Source organism: Lissotriton vulgaris, chromosome 10 (assembly GCF_964263255.1).
Source record: "Lissotriton vulgaris chromosome 10, aLisVul1.2, whole genome shotgun sequence".
In the NCBI taxonomy this organism is placed as follows: domain Eukaryota; kingdom Metazoa; phylum Chordata; class Amphibia; order Caudata; family Salamandridae; genus Lissotriton; species Lissotriton vulgaris.
In genome coordinates, this window is record NC_141698.1 from 982,098,058 (window position 1) to 982,121,037 (window position 22,980).

At 41.9% G+C, this 22,980-nt stretch overlaps 1 protein-coding gene across 1 annotated transcript in view; it reads left to right on the plus strand.

The window, feature by feature from the left end:
• THSD7A (thrombospondin type 1 domain containing 7A) overlaps positions 1-18,731 on the plus strand; it is a 959,544-nt gene extending 940,813 nt beyond the window's left edge. Inside the window, exon 28 of the mRNA XM_086941983.1 lies at positions 15,038-18,731. Within this exon, the coding sequence (XP_086798109.1) occupies positions 15,038-15,122 (85 nt within the window). The 3' untranslated portion in view covers positions 15,123-18,731. The remainder of the gene's footprint in view (positions 1-15,037) is intronic.
• Positions 18,732-22,980: the final 4,249 nt, after the last annotated feature.

Genomic DNA, 22,980 nt, shown 5'->3' on the forward strand with positions numbered 1-22,980 from the left:
ACATGCAATAGCAGTCAAGAGGTATAAAACAAGAGAGTTAAAAATTGTCAACAGATTAAAGACCTACAAATTACACTGATTGATAGATAAAGCTGACCCAGCTTGCAACAGTTTATGTTAAATTAGTCCAGTCCTCCTGCTGGTTGAGTCCAGAATTCAAGCTGTCAGTTCGCAGAATCCATTTAAGTTCCTCTTTGTTAAGAAGTTTCGATAGGTCCCCGCCACTTGGGGGCAAGGTCACTTGGCTGATCACAGTCCATCTTACATCATTTTCAGTATGCCCTTTGTCAGTGAAGTGTTTGACGAGAGGGGCTTTTTTGGTATTGCATCTAATTCTGCTCCGATGTTGCGAGATCCTCAATTTGATTTTTTGTTTAGTCTGTCCCACGTAGATCAAGTCGTACGGGCACAGAATTGCATACACCAAGTTGCAACTGTTACAATTAGTGAAAGTTTGCAGTACATTTTTTACTTCACCAAAAACAAATTCTTTCCCTTCTATACAGAAGTCACACACTACACAACAGCCTCATTTTGAGTGTCCTTTCAGTGGAGGGAGTGCCCACAGATCTATAAGGGTTGCGTTAGCCGGTCTCGGGACGGGGAGAGCGGCCCTCACCAGATGATCTTTTAGGTGTTTGCTTCTCTTGAAAGCAAACATGGGGGTATCTAGATCTAAATTCCCAGAATTAAGAATGTGCCAATTTTTCTTGATAGTTTTCCGAATTTTATTGGACACTGACAAAAAAGTCGTGGCACACACCAGTTTGTCCGATGGCTTTTTCTCTTTTGGTTCAAGTAAAGTCTCACGAGGGCAGTACCAAGCCCTTTTCATGGCATTTTTTACTAGACGCCGGGGGTACCCCCTAAATCTAAGTTTTTCAGCCAGTGTGTTAGCCTCCCTGAAATAGTCTGTTTTGAGGAAACAATTACATCTCAAACATTCCTTCATTTTGTCCACCTTGTTGTCAAAGGAGATAACCAACTTAGTATCATATATATATTGAACAAGTCAGACGCATGCAAGATCCCTGGGGTACCCCTTTGTCAATCGTCATAGTGCATGGGTTAAAGTCACCCAAAGAGATCACCTGAGATCTGTTAGTCAAGAAATCCTGGAAGGGGGCGTGGCCTCAGAGGGAATGGAGTAGGATGTGCTTCATCTGCTCCCCGACTCCCCGCGGCCCATCGACGTGCAATCGACTGCACTGGGGCAAACGAGGGGGCATCCTCCTGTCCCTGGAGTGCTGCTGCTCCCCGCTTTTGCTGTGGGACAGTTCGCTCGCTCTTTTGTCTAGGCCCCAGATGCAATACAGAAGGGTCTAACTTCTGTTTAGACGGGCCCTCAGCGCCATCTTTCCCCAGCAGCTGACGCATTACCCTCCCTTATCGTGGCCGCAGTGGGATGGCATAGTGGGCTCTACCCGATCAAAGCCTGGTTGTGGGAGCTGCCCTCACAGCGTATGTGGTGAAGACCGCTATGCTGCTAATCTCCACAGCATCCACCGTAAACATTAGAAGTGTGTGGGTGCTCAACTCCTGGAATGGTCCACTAGCTCATTAGTTTTCCTGTCACCTGGGGGTGTCCTCCGCTGATTGCACGCTGAGTACCCTGCTGGGAGGAGCCACAGGGCTGGAGTTCCCAGACCCACCTGCTGCCCCTGGCATGCGAAGTGGCCCATCTGCGCCTTTGCCCCTGAGCAAGGACCTTTAGGTGACGTGTTGTGGAGTGGGCTAGGGGTACGTTAATTGAGTGAGAGGCCTGCGGACCTGAACTTCTTCCTGGGCCAGGCACTGCCCAAGCTGCAGCAGGAGAAGGGAGTGAAAACCTGCTGACTCCCCAGGTGTCCCTGGTTCCACGACTACCAAGGGTGAGGGGGACCCTGTACTGCGGCTGCTCATGAGGACTCCCTGGGAGATGCAAGTCTTGCCTTTAGACCTGCCACTGCTCCGGTGCACCTCCGGCCTTTGTTCTATGGACCCACCTCCCAGAGCCCTGCACTTCTGTGTGTTTGGCATCGCACCAGCATAGGCCCCTAGGGAATATACTGCAAAATTTACAGTGGGCACACTGATCTCTGCTGGGGCCCATGACTGGACACAACCAGTCGAGGTCGCCTCCCTGGACACAAAGGCAGTTTTCTGAGTGGGTTGGCACAGGCCTCAAGATGGGACCCAGCTGGTTCTACTCATGGATATACCCCATGCAAAGCCTGAACATTACATGGGACTCTTGTTACACCTCTGTGGCCAGGCTTCAGCGGGGGCCTCCTTGGAAGCAGAGGAGACATCTTTGGCTGAGGTAGACTAGGCCCTTTGGAGGACTCAGCTGGCCTCACCAGCGCGAGTCAGAAGGGAGAGGTCTGCGCAGAACACCAGAGTTTTGGTGCATCATGTGGGATGTGGACTCTCTTGCTCTTAATTCAATGACTCAGTTACTGTGGAGACAGCTTTGGGGACAGATAATGGTCAGGTCCTCTCATCTTTGCCTCCCATCCCAGGGAGGCTGACTGTTCCAGACCGAGGACCATTAATTTGTTCATTGGTGGGGTGCGGGCCAGTTGACTTGTGGCAGTGTGGGGGATTCAGTGCGGGGTCCCCATCACCCTCAGTCCTGTGTTCTACATGCTGAGGGTTCACCACCCCTGGTGCCCAGTTATCGCCTTTGTGCACACACTTGCTTCACCACCCTCCAGAGCCCCTACTGGACTATACTAGTAAATACATTTCAAACAGGCAGAGGCTAAAGTGGAGAGATGTGAGCTTCATAGTCCCACTCACCTCATACTGGACCTGACATCCTGCATGATTATGCCATGATCTAAAAATGCAATATACAATCCAGTGATGTCTCTCTGGAGAAAGGCTTCATTAACAGACTCTGAAGCACGCCCCCCACCCTCCCCACTGACACCAGCAGCGTAAGCTGCCTCCTCAGCCCCTATTACTCAGAGCAATATTGGCCTCTTATTGGAAGAAATCCGTACTGACATCAGCTCACTCAAAAATGAGTTAAAATCTTTTCTCTGTGACATCCGGAGAGATGGTTTTGAAATTGGTGAGTGACTTGATGATCATGAGCGGACAGTTGTTGCTAGATCAGCGATGAGTAAGGGCCCTGTAGCAGTAAAACATTGACCTACAAACCAAACAGGAAGATTTAGAAAATAGAAGTCGCCATAACAATATTAGCATCTGGGGGGTGCCTATGGGTGCAGATGGCAGTGATATCATGGCCTTCACGGCGGATCGTCAGCAGGCAATCCATGGGGATGACAAGCTTCTTTGCCTGCTCTTGACAGGGCCCACACAGTGACCACTGCCAACGGAAGAACAGATGTAGTTCCTGTTCCTAACATCCTGACTAGAGTACATTTCTTCATGTACAAATAAGCAATATTACCAACATCTAGGGACAAAACTGAACTCACTTTTTGAATGCATGTGGTACAACATTACCAGGATCTCTCCCGCATAACATGAGAAGGCGGAGTGATTTCAAGCATGTCACTGACAAGCAAGGTGCCTTGGGGATATGCTGTTATGGAAGAGAAGCATTTATTTGGACTCACAGATGACTCTGGGTGGGAGGTATCTCAAGCCCAAATGGACCATTGCAAAACTATAATGGCCCGAAAATCGACAAGCACAGGCGTCCTCTCAAGAGACCAACCATGATATTATCCATCATCTCCGCAGCATTGTCAGGGGTGTCTCCCTTGCTCGTTTGACCACAGGCTCCCTTTTAGCACAGGTGCCACCCTGCACTATCCAACACCAGCCTGCGTGAGTTGATTCTACTTGGCCCTTCTTCTTCCTACTCCCAGTGTCTCTGGGCCTCAGGGCCTAGGAGAGCCCTACTGTCTAATGAACTTCTGCACCTCGATTCCTCATCTGATGGCTTCCCAACAACTCTAGTGGGTGCAGAGCACTCTGGTGCTGACCTCCGCAAGATGAAGAAGTTTCTGTTGGACCCCGTTGGTCTGTTGTTTCCTATTACATGTTTTCTCTTACAGGTTGCATTCCTTTGACAGCAGGTCTGGTGGATTGTTACAGCTGCTGTCCCCAATCCCAGGGGTGGTTGATGAGGCGCTGGTGTCTGCATGTTAGCATCTCCCTTCACAACCCCCCTAGTGGGCTATCAGCACTAACGCTCGCTTGCTTTCTCTTATTGTTGCTTTCTCGGGGGAGAGGCTGTATGGAGATTAATTCTTCCCTAGTTTGTGTGATACTGCCTTTCGATCTGTAGGACCCTTTACGCACACTCCCTGACACTCCCTGACCCCATGTCTATTCTGCAAGACTTTTAAGTTGATATCGCTGAACGCACTGGGTCTGAACTCCTGAAACAAACGTAAGGAAATCTGGCGATATATACTATTTCTGGCTTTACACCTCCTTCTGGGTAGCGTAAACTCACAATACTCAACATCTATGCTTCGAAAACTTCAGAAGGCGCTTATAGCAGGTGTATCCTGTGGGAAAGATTAGAGAGGGTAGACAGTGACATTATAGTTTGCGGGGATTTCAATCTGGTATGGGACACCACTCTAGATGGAAGCTGGGCTACTTTATAGAACAAGGGGGACATGTCCTCATGCTTAAAGTGGGACATAAAGGATCAGGCCTTGTAATTGGTTGGTGCTATAAACACCCTGAAACACGCAACTACTTTTTTACTCACTTGTACATACCTCCTACTCCCCCATGGAGTATGCTTTAATCACTCGCTCACTCCCTCCTTCGTCACTTAGACAGAGTGGCGCTCTATGACATTTCTATCTCTGACCATGCACATTTTGAGCGTCCCATCCTGGAGGCCAAGCGCTGTCGCTTGCTCCCACACCTTCTTAGTGACCCAGAAGACGTGGCTGAGATATGTAGAGGAATTACTGACTACTTTACACTCAACGCACTCCCTGAAACCCCTCTTCCTCACTCAATGGGATGGGTTTAAGGACAACATACAGGACCCAATTACGTCCATAGGTTGCACAGGGACAGGAGGCGAGAAAGGTGGAATCCAACTTGTCGGTCAAAATTGAGCAATTGAAGCACTTGGACAACAGCCCCCACATACCAAACTAAACAGCAGCTGGTCATGCTACATGGCTAACTTTGAGCGCACTGAACGGGTAAGGTGGAAATGGTGCTACTGGCTTTAGCCGTGCTACTGCGAGGGGGAGACAAGGTGGGAAGGCTCCTAACTTGCAGGCTAAGTCATGCATGGGCCAAGACACCCATTACTTGGCACATTACTAAGCTACAGATGGGTGACCCTGGATCGGTGACTGCAGAAAGGGACAAACTTGAGAATTTTCATGCTTATTACCAAATATTGTGTTCCTGGGAGAATCGACCCCAGCTCTGCATGCTTCAGTCTGGGCACTATCCCTGGGCAAGATACCTGGGCCTGACGGATCCAGCTCCTTTTCTATGGACTCTTTTTACCCCACTTCATGGACCACTTATTGCGGCTTTTTAATTCCTTCATGCAGGAAACGGGCCTTATGCCCTTGATGGATTCTGCTGAGCTCCTTCTCAAACTTAAAGCAGTTAAAGACCCGGCCTTGTGCTCCTCCTATCGCTACCATAGCCTTACTCAATACGGATATTACGGATATTAAGCTTTTTTTATTAAAATAGTGGATGCTCAACTGGAACCATATCTACCGGGCCTCATCTGCCCGATCAGGTGAGCTTCATCCGCCATAGGCAGGGTGCAGACAATATCCAGTGCATTGCACACTTGGTGGAAAAGTCACATCGTTTCGATATCCTGGCGTACCTTCTCTTGCTGGATGCGGATAAGGCCTTTGGTGAATTGGTCTTACCTCCAAGCAGTGCTGATTAAAATAAGACTGGGACCGGGATTGATCTCTAAGTTTATGGCCTTAGATTTGGTGCCTGTGGCTAATGTCCATGTTAGAGGACAAACAATGAGGCATTTATCCATTTCTTCTGAACACACAACAGGGGTGCCTGCTATCAACATTAGTATTTGCCCTGGCGGTTGAACCCCTCGCTATCACAATCCGTGGTACGGATATGGTGAAAGGCATACCCTTCTATCGCCAGACACACAAGATTAGCCTGTTCATGGATGACCTCTGCCAAGCGTTGTGGCATGTTTGCAGGCCTATGAGGCTGTTTCTGGCTTTAGGGTCAATATGGCTAAGTTGTCAGTACGTAATCTAACCATCCCTACCCACAACGTGCAACCCCTGCGGCCGCTAGCACCTTTTCAATGGTCACAGGACACCATCAAATACTTGGTCCTCAATATCACCCCAACACTTGCTTCATGGTCTCAAGCCAACTGGCAACCTCTTCGTGGCTCCATCTTGGCTGACTTTCAGAGGTGGAAGCCCCTCCATATCTCCTGGTTGGGGCGTGTCAATGTAATAAAAATGAATATACTCCCAAGGGGCCTCTACCTGTTCCAGACACTGCCTTCTTTGATCGTGCCGGATGATATCCTGCCTCTGCAACATGACATTTGTTCCTTTTATATGGAATAGGAGACAGCCAGAGTAGCCAATTCCTTGCTGAGGGTGCTGCAATTTAGCCTAGCATGTCCCAATCTCCTGGAGTACTACTTGGTAGCCCATCTGGGTTATGTTTCTGAGTGGGAGGTTCAGGAAAGCAATAAGCACTGGGTCCATATGGACCGTGCTGTGGCGTGTAGGCCCATGTGGGACCTTGCTTGGATGCCCAAGCATGCTCGACCATGCAGTGCGTATATTGCTACCTCAACCAGGATGGTGTTAGATATCTGGGACAAGGTGGCCATTAAGAAAGGACTAACTACTTTCCCTTCTCCCAACACACCTATCATGCTCAACCCAGACTTTCTCCTTGGGCTTGCACCCCTCACCTTACGCTGTTGGAGTGATGGGGACCATCGGAGCCTTCAAGACACCTTTACGGGGGATGCCATGAGATCTTTTGACAAATGCAGGGCGGACTTCCAACTCCTGGACACCACACAATTCCAATATTGCTAGCTACGACATTGGGCATTGCATCCTTTGGTATACCCAGCAATTATCCGTCCCTATACCCTTTTTGAAAAGTTAGTGTGGGCCTATGATTGTTCAAAAGGATTAATATCTAACAAATATCATGGTTTGCAACACTATATGACAGTATGTAATCATGCATATCAATCCACATGGCATAACACCACCCAGGAATAAATAACACCTAATCAATGGGAAACGCTGTGGCAGGATATACCAAAAACCTACTGCAGTCTCTCACTTCAAGAGACAGCATATAAATGAATGTTTCAAGTTTACTATACCCCTGCTCATCTTTCCACTATCCATTCAGATGTATCCCTTCTCTGCTGGCATTGTGGGGAGGTGGTGGGGGACTTTTGCCATATTTGGTGGTCCTATAGAGTTATTGACACTTTGTGAAACATGTGTCACTACAGGGAGCACAGAGGGACCCACAGATCTCAAGTGTGTTTGCAGACCCAATCTTAAATGGTTATATGTCACAGTTCTGAAGTCTATGGAGGACTGGAGGGGATTTCTTTGTCTTAACATTCATGTCTTAACATTCATGTGTGCTTCCCTCAGGACTCCCCCAGCCTTACTAAAGTCACTAACCCCCCCTAACTGTAGTATCTTGACCCACATCCCAGAAATTTCTTTTGACAATCTCACCAAACTGTGCCGAAAAGTCAAAACTGGCTCCCCGTCAGACCGCATGCGCCCGGCTCAATTTTTGGAGTCACTTAACTTTTTTCTACCTTCCCTGGCCTCTATTCTGAATCTCTCCTTCTCCTCAGCTAGTGTACCATCTGCCTGGAAGCAAGCGTGGGTTTCACCCATCATCAAGAAACCCACCCTAGATCCATCTAAACCGGAAAATTTCCGACCGATCTCTCTGCTTCCATGGCTGTCCAAACTCGTAGAGGTCCATGCTAACAGCGTCCTGTCCCAACACATGGTCCAAAATAACATCCTGGACCCATCTCAAAATGGGTTCAGACCGGGCCATAGCACGGAGTCTGCTCTTCTGGCCACAACCGAGTACCTCCGGACGATCTTAGATGCCGGTCAGAGTGCTGCGCTGATTCTTCTCGACCTCAGCGCGGCCTTTGATACGGTAACCCACGACATCCTTCTTAATCGTCTGGAGACATTTGGAGTATCTGGCCTTGCTTTAAAGTGGTTCCATTCTTTCCTCAAGGACAGATCCTTCCGGGTCTCAGCACCCCCTTTCCTATCTAAACCACATCCCATTGCACAGGGAGTTCCGCAGGGCTCTGCGTTGAGCCCATCCCTCTTTAATCTTTACGTGCAACCTCTTGCGACAGTGGCCAACAGTCTTCTCTCCACCTTCCACTCTCAGGCTAGGGTCTGTGGTTTCTCTAGCGCCGGGACGCCTCTTCGCTGGTGCAGCTGTTTTGCGCTTTACCAAAACTATAGAATAGAATAGAATGTGTACATGATGATCATTGATCAGAAAGTATCCATTCTGTTGCCTTCTTGATTCAAAAACTGTCCTGATTGCCTCTAAGGAAAAGGGCTTTTATTGGGGAACATCCTTTACAACGCAACTTTTACCACGCAGTGCTGTTACAACGCAGGTTTTACAATGAAAACCATTACAACGCATTACACTGGGGGGCGCTCTAGGATATGGAATAAGTTTAATTTACTATCCAACACCTTCCCTAGTGTCCACGGGGACTGGAGTTGGAATAGTAAATTAAACTATTCACTATCCAGCACCCCCAAGTGTAATGCGTTGTAATGGTATGGGTGGTGAAACCTGCGTTGTAACAGTTTGCGTGGTAAAAGCATGCGTTGTAACGTCATACATCCGCTTTTATTGGCTGGGGTCTAGAGGGAACATAGCATGTTACATTGCATGCTATAACAACGCATTCTACTACAATGCGGTAGTTACAACGTTGTTAGAACATGATACCTTTACATTACAAATCATTAGATCGACTGGCTGTAGGGGGCGCGTTGGACTTAGGAATGGTATAATTTACTATTCCAACTCCAGCGTGTGCAACAGTAGGGAAGGTGTTGGAATATTAAATTATACTATTCCTTAGGTTGGAGCGCCCCCTACAGCAAGTCGATCTAATAACTTTGATGTAAAGGTACTGCGTTCTCACAACGTGGTCATTGTAACAAACTTGTTGTTAAAGGAATGCAATGTAATAGCAGCGTTGTAAACACTGTTTTCCGTTTAGAGGTGTCATTTAAAAGTTGACGATCAATGATTTGGGAAGTAAACACTTTTGCAATCTGGCCGTATCATCTTTCTTTGCTTTCTATTGTGTCATCTAAAACCCTTTTTTTCTCAATGGGTCCTGTCATTCAAATTCATACTTTTGTTACAGAGAACTATCATATCCCGTCCCCAGTCAGGTAATGTATTAAGACTATCCTTTGCATTTATGAGTCTCTGGTCTGTAGTCTTTTGGTTCTGTTATCTAGTTTTTTAATTCTATGCTGGCCATTGTTGTTCCAGTGATGGAAAGGTCCTTTAAAGCTGAGACTAGCATTGTCTTGGGAATTGTCAAAAATGGCAGTTTAGAATGTTATTTGTTATTGGAGACTGCTTTGAATAATAATAGCAGTCAAGAGGCACATGAAGAGGTCATGAGGTAGACGCATATATGACGCTCTCCTGGCAAGACAGTGAAACAATCACCAATGTTCAGATTCCTAGATGAATACAGGTATAACTTTGCATCCAGTGGTTAATGATAGTGCCACAATCTATTCTCTCCAGTCACATAGCTCTTCAAAATTTCCCAGGTGACACGTCACCTCATTAGAGCCACCAAATCATAAGTATCAGTTAGAGTATGCTCACTGGAGTTGTATTCAATCAAATATTTCATACTAATCATCATATTGTGACGGTAGATATATCTCATTACATTGACATTAATGCAGTGGATAGTCTATGTCTATGACCCTCATTCAGTTCTGGAGAAAGATGGCAAAGTTTCCTCACCCAGACACAGATTCCTGTAGCCAGCAAATCTCAACAAAATGCCAACAAAACTCAACAAAATGCTTAATAATTGACAAAATACTTTAAAGCACTGCCATTCATTTAGAGGGAAAATCTTTTGCCAAATCACCCCCTTTTTGCCCTTTCTTTCAGGAAGCCATTCGTTGATCTGCCATGAGATACCTCAGCTGTCAGAAACCCAATTAGTGTATGCAGATAAGATTTGCTTCCAGCCCACAGAATGTAGTTATCAATTTAGTCCTTTACTGGCGGCAGCAACTATTTATGAAATAGTCATCCATATCACAAACTCTAGTAGATTGTAACCTTTTTCATTTGAGAGGAAGAATCTACTTTGTATCAGTAGTAAAATGAGCAGTTGCGAGGTATATAAATATTGTACATTTAGTGCATAATGGAGAGTTAGGGATAGGCAAGCACTTTGGTATGATATTTGTTAAAGTGTCATGTGTCCTGTTAGTTTCGAGATATATTTATATTTATACAAAAAAGTCTGCATCAACTGGTTCTTATCCATATATAGAGTTTTAATGACATAATCCATGTGAATGCTTAGCTTACAGTGGGACAAGCAATACATAAGAAATAGACTCCATAGTAAGGCTAGGATCTCAGCTCTTCTCAATGCAGGTCCATAGTAGAAGTGTGGTAGTTAAAGTGAAAGACAAAGTAATATACATAGAGCGTACCTGGGTTTAAGCCTTGAGAATAGGCCTGAAACTTCACCTGGAGCCATAACTCAGGGCAAAATGTTTAAATCCTACTTTATCTTATCAGAGCAGGTGGAATTTAGTTCATATGTATATTCCAATGACTTTCTTCATCCAGTAAGTTGAGATTAGACAAAATTGAATTTATTTGCCAAACAGGTCAGGAAATTTCAGATTTGTGCTTATTGACTCTTTTTATATTATTTTCTCTCTTCAATTATTCTTATTTATTCTATTTATCTTAGATAGTGACATATATACCCTGCACAGATGGCATTCAGGCCCTTTATAGGCCTGGCACATTGCATAAAGACGATTCTACAAATTACACTTTAGAGATTAGAAGCAAAAATATGTGGACTCGCCAAATATGAACCAAATTAAATATTATTAAAAAATTATTTTCAGAAGTTTAATGAAGAGAAGAGATTGAGCCAAGCATATTACTGAAATCCAGGAGATCCAAGTCTTAGAGACTTTTCTTCAATAGGTAGACTTTTTGGTGGAAGGCAGAGACTTGTATACAATGTAGCCAGTTTTAAATATAATCAAGCCTCTGGAGTGTTTACAGAAAGGTTGTGATATGGTCCATCTATATTGCTCCAATAATCAGACAAGCTGATTTCTAAGTGGGAAACCTCCTTTACATCACGGTGATTGCATCACAATGCATTTAGAACGCTGCCATTACAACGCAAGTGTTACATCGACTTGCACTGGAGGGCTATATTACCTAAGGAATAGTAAGATTTACTATTACAACGCCTTCCCTACTGTACATAGACTGGTGTTGGAATAGTAAATCTTACTACTCCTAAGTCCAGCGCCCTCCAGCGCAAGTTGTTGTAACGACTTGCGTTGTAAAAACTGCGATGTTACATACCACGATCATTTTGATCTTGTTGTAACATCACATATTTTGCATGAGTAATCACAAAGGGGCATTGTTACAAGGCCTGTGCACTGCATTAGCATCACTTTTTGTGGCACAACAGTGACGTAAACCACTAAATCATATTCATGAGGCCAAGCAAACCCACTTTGCACAACTCTGAATGGCCTCATAGATATGGAATGAGGCAAGACAGTGCAAATTGCTGTGTTACCTTACTCTGTACTAGGGAGCAACCAATAGGCTTTGCAGTGGATGCTCCAACACAACACCCATGGATTTTGATGCATCCAGAATTACAAGACCATATAAACCTGCGAATGCGCCAATACCTTATTCCTCCCCATTCTGCAGCACACTTAGAGGAAAAAAGCCTCCCAGGATTGTTTTACTGCAGGACGGTGCCCCTACATGCACAAAAGCAATCCAGCATCCAATTCAAGGAGCCTTGCACCATGGTGCAAGGGTGCCAGTGTTAACACTAAGGGCTCGATTCCGATCCGGTAAAATGCGCTCCGAATCGTCGTACGGAGCAATTTTCCCCGTACGAATCGTACCCGTACACGTCCCCGTACGTACGACGAAGTACGATCCGTACCAGGAGCCAAAGACCGTACGAGTCGTACAGGACTCCGTACGACTAAAATATCCGTACGAGTCCCACTCGGAACCCGCTGTACGTGACATCGCTACGGTTCGCGGATGGTTTTTACGACCCAGCAAGTACGATTCGTGTCGGGTACGCAACGTACAACCCTTTTTTTTACGGGAGCTGGAAACAGCCGTAAACGCATAGTTCGCGCTGAAACAAGTACAGAAAGGCCCCCCCCCCCGGGGACACCGCATACCCCCATGATCGCTGGGGTACGCGCCGTACCCCTGCGATCATGGGGGGTACGCGGCGTACACCCAGCGTACATGGGGTACGCAACGCACCCCATGTACGGTGGGTGTACGTTGCGCACCCCATGTACGGTGGGTGTACGCCGCGTACCCCACATGATTGCAGGGGTACGGCGCGTACCCCGGCTATCATGGGGGGTACGCGGCGTACGGTGTGTATGTGATTGAGCGCTTTTCCGTACGAATCGCACTTACCTGACGTGGACCGTACGAATAGCGTCCTGATCACCCGACCCGGATCGTACTTGCCGGGTCGTACGGTGTGTTTACGAGTCGTACGTAAACTGCTACGAATACGAATCGTACAGGGGATTTTTTTTACCGGATCGGAATCGAGCCCTAAGATGCCGAAACAGCACCAGCGCAGTGGCAAAGGACAGGAAGGCACCGTAGGCCACAGCTACAAGTGCATTCCTGCCCTTTCACTTTGACACAGGGCAGTGCAATATGGTGACTTGCTGTGCTGCCCTGCGCCAAATCCCTATAAAAATTCTCCTAAGTGTCAACCAGTAAGAAGCAGGAATATAAGCCAATAAAATATACAAACAGACCCTAAAGTGATTAGTTTATTTTTCCAATCAAAGAATATGATTTCTTATACTTCATTCATTGATGGGCAGTCAGAATTGTAATACTTGCAAGCATAATACAATTTTGGTGTTTAGCATCATACTAAGTGATGAGGACAGTCCTTTGAAACCTCTGGTCCTGTGATGTTTATAATTTACAGCTCGATGATGTTTTGCAAATTGTCAATTGTGGTCATGGCTAGACAAGAAACAGCTAACAAGTGTTTTGTTGATGCAACTTTATCAAGACCGCAACTATATGTATGCAGAAGTTAAGATACAGACATAGGGCCTGATTCACAAAGAGCCTCTGCAGTCATTGCGGGATCTCTGCAATGGCAAACTGCAATGCAGAGATCCCACCACAACTGCGGAGGCTCTATGTGAATCAGGCGCATAGTGTCTTAATAAACATAGTGAAAGAAACGTGGTGAGAAAAGGAGAAGACTTGGAGAGAGTAGAAGAAAGAACATTCCCAGTGACATGTGGTATGTAAGTCCTAGGAGTCCTCACACAAAGATTAGTGCACTGGCAACAACATTGACACAATGATAGATTTCACCAAAATGATATTGGTGAGTGCACATGCATGAGAAGCACACGCACACTCAAACGATATGTGAGATGCACAGTATGAAAAGAATGAAAGAATGCAGTACAATATCCCCAGTGTTACCACTATCAGTACATGCAGCGAAACATTCAAAAAGTGGATACATCAAAAATAAGATTTTAGAATAAAGAAATATCTTTTTTAGATAGTGATATCACTTCTAAATGAAGCTGTATTGTATGAATATCTGCTGAAGGAAGTCAAGGTAGGAGGATCTTTCTGCATGATCAATATGCAACCAGACTATTGGAAGACTCATGCTAGGGCATGCTTTTAGAGACATCAATGAAGAGGGTGAAAGGTATATTATTCCAAAGCATAAGTGACATTGTGAAAATCTTATTGTTTCAGGAGTGAGCCACAGTACGTACTTTATATTATTTATATCAGGAGCTAGGCCCTATTTCAGATTAGTTAGGTTGCTAATGATCGAAATTCAATTAATCCAGTAACATACTTAATAACTTTTGCAAATGACTGTTTTCAGTCAGGAAAATATAGAAGAATACATGCTTTTACATTTTTTATAATCAGTTATGCTACACAAATTCAGATTTTGATTCAATCCTGGTAAGGGCCCTCCACTCCTTCAATTGTAATGTCTCTTTTGACAAAAACTCCAACCACTGTTCAATTAGTGTTTACCATGTCAGTAGAGGCAGCCTTTCCTGGCTCATCCCCAAGAAAAGTGAATATAGTGCCAGGGTACCCCAGAGGTGGCTGCCCGGCAGCTATTTAGGACTCTTGTTTCACACTGCTGATTCCAGCTCGCCAGGTGAGCTGCAGATTGGGGACCACTATATGTGTATCAATGATGAAACATTCTCTTAATAGCATGGTTTTGGCCTCCTTTACATTGAGAAGTAAATGTGGCCCAGTAACATTTGGTTTCCTATACCCTACATCATATTCCACATCATTTCCTCTGAAAGTCCAGAATATGGGGCTCTTCTGTTAGCTTATCTTTCTTGAAATCCTTCTATTTCATTCCACTTATTGGTTTTAAGTAAATTAGTTTGATCATGTATGATACAAAGACAAGCATCCCATATAAGTGCTGATTATTTTGTCTTTCAGTCCAGTATAGTATACATTGTTTATTTAAGTTGGTGGTGGAAGCTTTTGTTGGAAGTTTGGATTACAATTTGTATTTGGTTGCTTGGGAGCAAAATGAGCAAGTGCAAAAGGGCTCTTCAGTTATCAAGACTACAAAATAAAAATATTTTGACATTCTTGTTTTAACATTTTGAGTATGGATTTTCATTTACAAATTTCACAGAATTTTTAAATCAAAATATTTGTCAATAATGAATGTGTATCGATTTTGCAGTAAAAAGCCTAAGAAGCCCCCAAGACGGCAGAACAACCGACTGAAACCTTTAACTTTGGCCTATGATGGAGATGCAGACATGTAGAGCATTCAGGGCACCAAACAATTTCCAATTGGTACATGAGAAAAATATGGAACTTGTGAGACGGACTGACATGAATTTGAAAATATTGCTAAGGTCCATCCAAAAAATGACGAATATGGAATAATCTCAAGATGGCGAAAACAAGGTTTATCTGCAGTCAACAATCTGGTGTTTTGGTTAACTGAAAGCATGCACCTGGGGAAAAACATGTATAATGGCCTTCTAATGGTGTTCAAGATAAAAGAATTAAACCAAATCTTACTATAAACACTATAATTGTTTGCGAACACAAAACAAGTTAACAGGCCTGGTTTGAGACTTCAGCATCGAAGTACAGCTACGACGCATGAAGACTTCTTACCAGCCACTCAGCAACTATTTATACTCAAGTATAACCAATGTACTCAATTGACACACATTTCTCTAATGCTCTGTTAATTTGGATTGTATAGAATAAAGCACAATTCAGCATTTGGTAAAATATCTATTCATAACAAAGTAGATACTTCAGCAAGCTCAAAATTGTGGTTATGGATACTATTTGTGATCGCTTACTTAACATGAGTAGACATGATTGCAGAACTTGATTCTTTTATCTCTCCAAAGTGCATATGCCACCATACAGTATACTTGCAAGTGTCCTCTATTTCAGTATTTTATAGTGATTTCTGTCTCAATAACTATCCATTTGTAAATGTTTCTACTCTCTCTACTTTCGGATTGTGGCCTGCATCTTTTTTCTATATGTAAGGCACATTTTTGCACTATATTAGTGCTGCATGATATGCACTTAACTAGTATTGCCATAGAAACAGCCTCTTTTCATGAAGGATAATGTGTCTTGTGCTAGAAGTGTGAAGTAGACATTTGCAAAAAAAGGCAGTGTTATGTCTGGATGGAAGTAGAAAAGTCTGAATGAGACACAAACAATTCACCAACTTTGTGTTTACAATATACGGTTTCTTGTTGGAGCAACAGTTTTGTATATTATTCAGCAGAATTTACAGGAATTACTAGTTTTCTGCCGTATAGACCTAAAACAATTTGGTTCCTTGTTAATTTTTAATCATATTTTGAAGGGTATTTATGATTATAGAATTTTGTATTTATTATCTTTGGTAAAAAAGAGAAAATGTGTTGTACCTCAAGTTATATAAAATATTCTTCTTGTTTATCAAAAGTTCTATGAATATATTCAATGCCACCTGAAAGTATGGCATTGAAGCACATTCTGACATCTCTCAGCCAATGCATCATATTTCGCTCCTTGATAGCTGCAGAAAAGAAAGTTATTATTGTACACATCTCATAGTACTTGGGGAAATGTATGGGTTATTCAAATGGCCTTGCTCTAACCAATATTGAGTGTTGCATTTATGAAAACAAAAATCACACTATCTCTGAGAGACAATTGTTCTTTAGAATATTTTTCATAATGTGCCCTTACAAATGTATTTTTCTCATCATTTTATCAATTGTGTTCATTTAATTCCATGTCAAGATGTTGCTGCTTTAGACACTGTCCAGACAATTGTCTATTGCAAACTAGGTCTGCAGCAAGTGGCTGAGGAATACATTTGTTACTGGAATAGTTTCTCTCTAATGATGTGAAGGACAGCTAAATGTAGCAAGCATTATTAGAAGAGACCACATTTGATTCAATTGGGACACTTTCTTTCTTACAGCTTTGTAGCAATAACATATTTTAAATCATAAAGGGTATAATGTTTACTATAATTATGCTATTTATTTTACAAAGGATGGTAAGACCCTCGTCATTATTTAAAAATTAGTATTTGTTTTGAAACAAGAAGCTTAATATAATATTATGATTCCATGTATCTCCATGAATACAAAAGAAACGGATATCAACACATTCCCAATAATATTTTTTTAATATTTTCTTTATAGCTTTTTTCCTAAGAAAGGCATGAGAATGATGATGTCATTTTTTGGTGTATGTCTTATTATTATATTTATTTTCAGGGTTGAAGGTAAGAAATACTCAAATTTTAAGATTAGAAATAATTCAATGTACAAAGAAACAAATAGAAACAATTGAAAACATCTGAAACAGCGGTGTTCTTTTTTTTTTACAGTTGGTAGATCTTTGTATCACTTGAATCTCTTTTAATTTAATATTTTATGTATAATTAGAAAATTAGGTTTGAGGTGTTTTCAATCTCTGAAAAGCATCTAGTTCCAGTGTGCATGCCAGAGTGACCTTATCCTGCCAAATTTCACTAGAACTAAAAAAAGAATGTAACATGTCAATATTTAGAATAAAATTGCCGATCAGTATTTCCCGGTTTTCTATTCCTGTTTAATGAAAGATGCGTGTATGTATATGTGCTGTACATTGTGGTGAGATGGGAGAGTGAGGGTATGGTTTGATTGAAGAGAAGAGACTCAAAAATAGAGTTCCTATTAGTTCAGCCCCATCATTGAACATGTATTTCAAGGTAAAACAGCTGGTTCATTTTAATTCTTAATAAGCTTTAGCAGTATGTGTAATAACACTGCGCTTGTTTTCATGCTAAACAGCACTTAAACACTTTTTTCCAATACATCAACATGGTTATACTGGCATCATCATTATATGGCTCTTTTGTCTAACATAGATGTGAAAATCTCATGATGGTAAGATTACATGCCAGTTTTACTAACTGCCTTTGTGGCATGGGTATAGTAGATGATGAACTGAGATGTGCCAACTAACTGCTTTTATAATGTAACATACGAGGCACTCACTATTATTTTCAAATGTTCTGCTAATTAAGCCTTTAAAAACTGGCAAACAAAGTTGTCCATTTGGCAAGCATTAATTATAGGAGCCATAAAGTTTAACTTTCTAAACACGTGTCATTGTATTGTGAAAATGAATTAACAAGCACGTATTTAGTGATGTTGGTGACACAAGCAAGTGCTGTACAAAGTATTTGTTCAAATTTTACAGTTATTAGCTAGCGAGTAGAAATGATATTCCCATTGATCAGAAGTATACAGACAGTTATGCATAGTAGTACAAGCTGGTTTAACTTTGGTGATATGGCTGTAGTGCTTTGAATTTTTCATTATAAATATGTCTCCACTTTTCTATCTACTGCTAAGATTTCTACACTGTATATTGGTTATAATCCTCATTTTCCCTCCCATAACGCCTAACGGTACATTTTATAATACAACATTAATCTATTCAGTTCTTGTAAATTACTGTAAAACATTGTTAATATAAACAAAATGTGTCTTTTTACATTTCTGTAAACTGTGATCACCCAGAAGTTAATAATTTATTTTGCTTAACTTCAATTGAATGTTTATTTTATAGAATAACGATGCATATGTTTACGGAATGCTTTACTTTTTTGTTATTTGCTATTTTGTAAATTGTGTAAGGTATTTTATTTTTTAAATTATGTACATTATTTTTTTTATTGCCCTCAATGTGTATGTCTTAAATATGTTGACTTTGTTTATATTTCCAAACTCCTTCAAGCTTCAGTCAGTTCATTCAAATGGCCTGTGAAGATGTACTGCTTTCCCACATTTTCTTATGGGTTATTTGTACATACGTTACCTATATCTGACAATAAAAATACATTGAAAAACTGATTTTACTTGCATCTTTTGTTTCGGAAATGACTGCACAGTGATTTTCAGTGATGTTTGTATATGTATAGGAGAACATATCAGTAATATCCTATGTATAAATAGTTAACAGTCCTCATTTTATATGTAAGTTGCAACTGCACTTATTTCTTTACATCCTCTTTATTAGAAGAATATATATTCATTTTGTCATCTAAACCACAACCCTAGCATTTTGGTCCCAAGATCAGTAGCCAGCAAAGTAATCTTTCTGGAAATTATTGAAAAGCCATAATTCTTCAGAAAACTCTTAATCTTTGGATTCTAGAGAAAATAAAATGTCAGCCTAAGCCCTGGTATTTGCACAATCTTTAAACATTATTTCTGGAGTTCATATTATTTTATTTGTATGTATTGTTTGTGAACTGACAAGTATTTACAGGAAAATGTTGTAATTAAGAGATTTTTGTGTGTACTATATTCGTGCACATTTTTACGTATATATAAGGGCATATGTACAAGACCATTGTGCCGCTGGTGCATCCCTTTTTTGAGGCACCAGTGGTGCAGTGTGCTGCTCCACATTCACAAGGCCATATGAAGCCACCCTTCATGGCGTTTCATGGCCCTGTATACACGTCCCCTTTTTACGCAGCACTTTGTGTGAAAGGAGCATGCCAGGGGTGTTGCTGTGGGTCTATCCCATGCAACACCCATGGATTCTACCGTATTGCCAACTACAAAAACAAACGAAGCTGATCCAGGTCCTTGGGACTTGAAGCATCTTCTATTGCTTTTAGCAATCTCATCTTAGGTTTCATTCTTTTGCCAGATAATGTGTGTCCCAAATGTTCAGCTTCAGCAACAACAATCTTACATTTTTCAACCCCCACTGTTGAACCAATTTTTTCCATTCTTGACAACGCCTTCACTAAGTTATTATTATAGAATTGAAAGAAATGGTGGTAGTGTTTCCCTAACAAGTAGGGAAAGCGTCCGCACATAAAATAATATCTTCCACAGAGATTGTATTAGACGAATAGTATAGAAAGAAAGTGGCAAAAGTTATATAGCACAGAGCGGGTGCTCTTGTGACCTGATGCACACCCACCACCAGGGGTGTCAAAAAGGCACGAGGTGCCTTACAAAAGAGAATGAGAACAGGTCATATAGCACTCCACTTATTGTTCAATTGGCATATTTATTCTAGGAAGTCCTAGATAATCCCCGGTGCCAGCTGTGAAGTTCTTACATGAATATGGATTGACAATAAAAAGATTTAGAAGAATACGATGTGGCTTGGATCTCTGAATTTGGAGTAGTTTCAAAATGTAATGGACATTATAGACATATGAGCTTGGAGCTATTTGGAAAATCTATGGACTCTATATACCTATGATTGTGGACTAGTATATGGGAGATGTACTGGTTTTGATAGAATCCGAATACATATCTAGGACTTCCTAGAATAAATATGCCAATTGAACAATACGTGGAGTGGTATATGACCTGCTCTCATTCTCTTAAGTTATTATTATGCTCTGTCTTGTCCTCCCCCCACATCAACACATCATCCTGGAAAAATTATAACTTCTCCAAATCTTCAAACAGCTTCTGCATTATCCTTTGAAAGATTGCAGATGCAGAAGTTAATCCAAATAGCATACACACAAAATGAAAAAAGCTCCTTCAGGAGTCACAATCAACGTTACATGTTTGATTTGGGATCTAAAAGTATTTGGTGGTAACCCTTGGACAAATCAAGTGAGGTAATCCAGTCAGTATACTTCACATCTGACAGCAACTCATCAATGTTAGGCAGAGGGTGTCTTAACACCCAAATACTATGGTTAAGATCTCTTAAAACTAGATACATCCTTATCCTTCCATTGACCTTGTGAGCAATCACAATGGGACTTTACCACTTTGAGCATTCTATAGGTTTTGTAACTCCAAGTGCACACAGTCTATTCAACTCATTCTTCAAGAACCCCCTCAAGGCCAATGGTTAATTTCTCACTTTGTGGGCTGTGGGTTGAGTGTTTTCCTTCAACGCAATACATTGATGGAATTTCCAAAGACAGGCCAACTTCTTCCAAAATAGATTTGTAAACTTTTGAACCTACTCATTTGTGGCCTTAATTTCCACTACCAGCACCTGTTTGCGATGGTTAGGGTCGAATGCAATACCTTATGCTCTTTACTCATGCCACCCCAGCACTCTTTCATAATATCAGCACTGTCTTTTGTATTTAACAATTATGAGTAATGTGATGCATTTTCCACCTGGTTTGCAAAACTCAAAGACTTTCTAACAAGAGCTCTCTCCGTTTCAATAATGTTTTCAGAATTTTCAGGGTATTGGTCCTATTTGTTAATTGGTCCCTTATTATTTCATCATGTAAATCTCTAAAATTGCATGTAGCTACCAACTTACGCAAAATTGCTATACACTGTTTGACACATTCTCCAGGCAATTGTACACACAAATAAACAAATTATGCCTTTTGACAACAGTTCTAACCTTTCTAACAAAATTCTCATCCAAAGCCTCATGGTCCCTTTATACTCGTCATCCGAGTTTACATCTTCCTCCATGCATCACCACGTTCATTCGTATTGCCAGAAGGTATAGGTAACATTTTAAGAACTTTCTTGCCTAGGTTGTGTTTTAATATGGCTAACATTCTGTTTACCGCAAAAACATCACCACCCACTGCCTCTAAATAGGTTTCAAATGCCTCATGCCAGGCATACTGCTGCATGTTAGGTTCACCAGATTTCTGCAAAAACATTGCAGGTGGTGCAGTAGACTGCATGGTAAACAATTTCTTCTCTCAGACACAAAACAGCAAAAGTAGTTACCAGAGACTTATGCCTGAAGATATTAAAACAAAAAAAAGTAGTCCTTCTCATCACAGTATTCACCAGCCATGGAAAGTTTAAGTCTGAGGATATAAAATACTGAAAATATTCACCCTAGTCACAATGTTCTCCAGCCACTGAAGTTTTAAACCTGAAGATATTAAATAACAGAAGAAGTCTTCATCATAACAATGTCAACTCTTTTCAGAAATCAACATCCATGACACGCACTTACTCCTCAGATTACTCTCATGTGTTTCAATAGGAGATAGAAATACTGGACATGCTACAGAAAATCAAGCAGGAGATTGGAGTCAAGACCTTCAGAGCACCTCTCCTCTTTACCACTGGCTCTACTTGTGGCGCACTGAAGTAGCCTTGATCCCATGATATCATCCAGCTAGGAAGAGAACGTGCACACTCCTGATGATTATCACCTGCCAGCTCATGCCTGCAATTTTACAAGACCTGTACTTGCGCTCTGCCCATGCTTGCCTCAAGACAGCAATCCACTGATGCACATGCATACACAATGGTAATCTCTCAGTCAAAAATAGACGCTGAGCCCTAACATAAGCATGAAACTGAATTACAGTTTCAACATGACTCCTCTGACCATGGACATGTATCTGCTGGTGATGACACAGTCCTGTAGGCCATTAGGTTCTTCCACTGCCCATTGCTTGTGGTAGAACAACAGTTACCTTTAATATGGGAACTTATACGGTGAAAAATGCACATCTTATACTTGTCGCCATTAATAAATATTAGACACCTTTAAATGCAGATTTAATCCTTTTATTGGAAGTATAGTAGTAACACCCCCTTGGAATTGCCCCTAGCCACTCATCAAACTCATCTCCTAAAGTTCTCCCCATAACATTCCAAACAGAAATAGGGAAGAGACTATTATCATGCAAAATATATAAAGATAACATAAACCCAACAACAACCACCATCAAACCAGCAAGAATGTGTATGGCAAGTGAATTAGATACTGTTGATTTTAGAAGCATTTATTAGTAGAGAGGAGGCTCCCAATTGGGAAGCCTTTTTTGCTGGACATAGGTAATAGCACAGTCCCTCAATGAAAATAAGTAATGGGAGCAAACCTTAGGACCACAACGCCATACTAGTAATTTTCTTTTTAGGTTAGCCTTTCATACCTCAAGCATGCTGTTTTAAAGTGATATAAATACCAGGCTTCAAGAGGTCAGTTCACTTATAGGTCTTATTTCCCCCTTTTGGAGAATGGAAGGCTGTGCTGAGTTTGCCAGGATACGCAATGGTAATCTGGTGAGAACTCCTCTTTGTTCCAGCTGCGACCTTGAGGTCATTGATGTATTCCTCTGGTGATTAGTGAAGGCAGGCAGAAAATCAACATATAATGCATTCAGAATTTTTG